This window comes from Trypanosoma rangeli (assembly GCF_003719475.1).
Source record: "Trypanosoma rangeli strain AM80 chromosome Unknown Tra_15.4_contig_00474, whole genome shotgun sequence".
Classification (NCBI taxonomy): Eukaryota; Euglenozoa; class Kinetoplastea; order Trypanosomatida; family Trypanosomatidae; genus Trypanosoma; species Trypanosoma rangeli.
In genome coordinates this window covers 6,553-8,338 of record NW_021706202.1, presented here as the reverse complement: position 1 = coordinate 8,338, position 1,786 = coordinate 6,553, and the positions used below count along the sequence as shown (strand labels likewise).

The 1,786-nt window shown below is 61.1% G+C and overlaps 3 protein-coding genes across 3 annotated transcripts in view; all 3 read left to right on the top strand.

Annotated features, from left to right (window-relative positions):
* TraAM80_08861 (hypersensitive-induced response protein 1-like) overlaps nt 1–207 on the top strand; it is a gene marked incomplete at both ends in the record, with an annotated part of 351 nt that extends 144 nt beyond the window's left edge. Inside the window, one exon of the mRNA XM_029385586.1 lies at nt 1–207. This exon is cut by the window's left edge and continues 144 nt beyond it. Within this exon, the coding sequence (XP_029234672.1) occupies nt 1–207 (207 nt within the window).
* Nucleotides 208–394: 187 nt separating this feature from the next.
* On the top strand, nt 395–697 carry TraAM80_08860 (hypersensitive-induced response protein 1-like; the record flags this gene model as incomplete). The annotated part of the gene is made up of 1 exon (XM_029385585.1): nt 395–697. The coding sequence occupies one exon, from the start codon at nt 395–397 to the stop codon at nt 695–697; it is 303 nt and encodes a 100-aa protein (XP_029234671.1).
* Nucleotides 698–1,207: 510 nt separating this feature from the next.
* On the top strand, nt 1,208–1,759 carry TraAM80_08859 (uncharacterized protein; the record flags this gene model as incomplete). Its single annotated transcript, XM_029385584.1, has 1 exon — nt 1,208–1,759. The coding sequence occupies one exon, from the start codon at nt 1,208–1,210 to the stop codon at nt 1,757–1,759; it is 552 nt and encodes a 183-aa protein (XP_029234670.1).
* Nucleotides 1,760–1,786: the final 27 nt, after the last annotated feature.

Here is a 1,786-nt window from a genome sequence, read left to right as displayed (position 1 = left end):
GCAGGAGCACCAACTCTTCATCCGATCCAAGACGAAGGACAACGTGTTTGTGAACATCCGGCTGACGGTGCACGTGCAGGTGATCCCTGGCCGGGAGGATGCCGCCTTTTATGGCGTGGAGGCCCCGCTGGATGTCATCAAGAGCTACGTGGAGAACTCCGTGGAGGCGAAGATTCCGCTGTACAACCTGGACGCGCTCTTCGTTGAGCGCGGCACCATCTCGCAGCAGCTGAAGAGCGAGACGGACGCCGTCATTGAGGGCTACGGCTGGGACATTGTCTCCGCGCTCATCACGGAGATTGACCCTGGACGCGCCATCACGGAGGCTATCAACAGCATTCAGAAGAACCAGCGGCTACGCGTGGCCGCCGTGGATGAGGCAGAGACAAAGAAGATGCAGCGCGTCCGGGCGGCAGAGGCGGCCTGTGAGTCGCGGCGGCTGGCGGGGATGGGGCTGGCGGAGCAGCGGAAGGCCATCGTGGCGGGTCTGCGGAAGTCCGTTGCGGAGATGCGGCAGGACGTGCCCGGACTGAACAACGAGGACGTGCTCAATCTGCTCATGATCAACCAGTACTACGACACCATGAAGAGCGTGACGGAGAACAGCAGGGGCAGCCTCCTCTTCATCGAGGGGGCGAGTGGGCTGCAGTCCTTCTCGAAGGAGCTGCGAAGCGGCATGGCGCAGACAATGCGATGATGTGAAAAGAAAAAAAAACGGCACAAACATAAGAGACTGGCGCGCAGGTCTTTCCATATTGTGTCGGCACCGCTTTACTTCTTTTTGTGTCTTTTCTGCCTGTGTACCATCCGGCGCCTGCTGCCGCGCCCCAGCACAACCCATCGACGGCAGCTGCGACGACGAAGGCGATCGGCTGAGTGTGTAAGTTCGTGTGTGTGGGGAGAGGGGGAGGGAGGGGCATATTCGGGCCGGTGCGGCACTCTTTCTTTTCTTCGTTTGTTGTCTTTTCCTCCGCTTCTTCTATTTGGTTTTGCCAGCAACTGGTATGTGTTTTTCCCCCAACGCACGTTCCCTCCCGCCTGCGCCCCTTCTTCTCCTGTCTTCCGCTCGGACGCTGAATTGCGGCAAGGGGAGGGTGGCAATGCACAGAACAGACCTGGCCGATCATGGGGCCGTCTGCTCTCTCTCTCGCTCTGTGGGCGTGTTTGTGGCGCTCACGGGGCGCTGTGCACAGCGGGGTGAAGAAAGATGGTGGCGGGGTTCTCTCTGCATCCGCACGGCGTGACGCTTCACATGGCGACCCCGCACCACGAAGACTTGATGCGTGTCTGCGTGGCACTACGCGGCGGAGGAGGATGTCTCCGCCGCACTTTTGTCGGCCGCCATCCACCGGTGCGCCAGGGAGATGCGCCAAGTCGACTGCGGCCGTGTCTTGTGCTGCCGCTGCCCCGCGGTGGGTCCGCCACACGGCAGGCACGCGTCTTGTCGTGCGAGTTGCCTTGCTTTGAGCGCGGCGCCGTGTGGCTTGCTGCAACGCCGGGGAGGGGCGGCCATTCATGTTTGTCTGGGGGTGGCGTCAGTGGCGTATGCGGTTCAGCTCTCGACACGAACAGAGGATGCTGCGACGTGTGCACCTCAGCAGGTGGGGGGCCTAATGGCACGCGAGCGGGTTGTTGTTGCTGCTGCGATGAGTGGTGCGTGTGCTGGCCAATGGAACGAATGATGCTGCAGGGGCGGATCCTCCGATGTGTGCATGCGCATGCGCATTTTCTTTTTTTGCTGCCCCTCCCCTGCGCCTGAAACAAGAGCTTTACACGACTTTGGGTG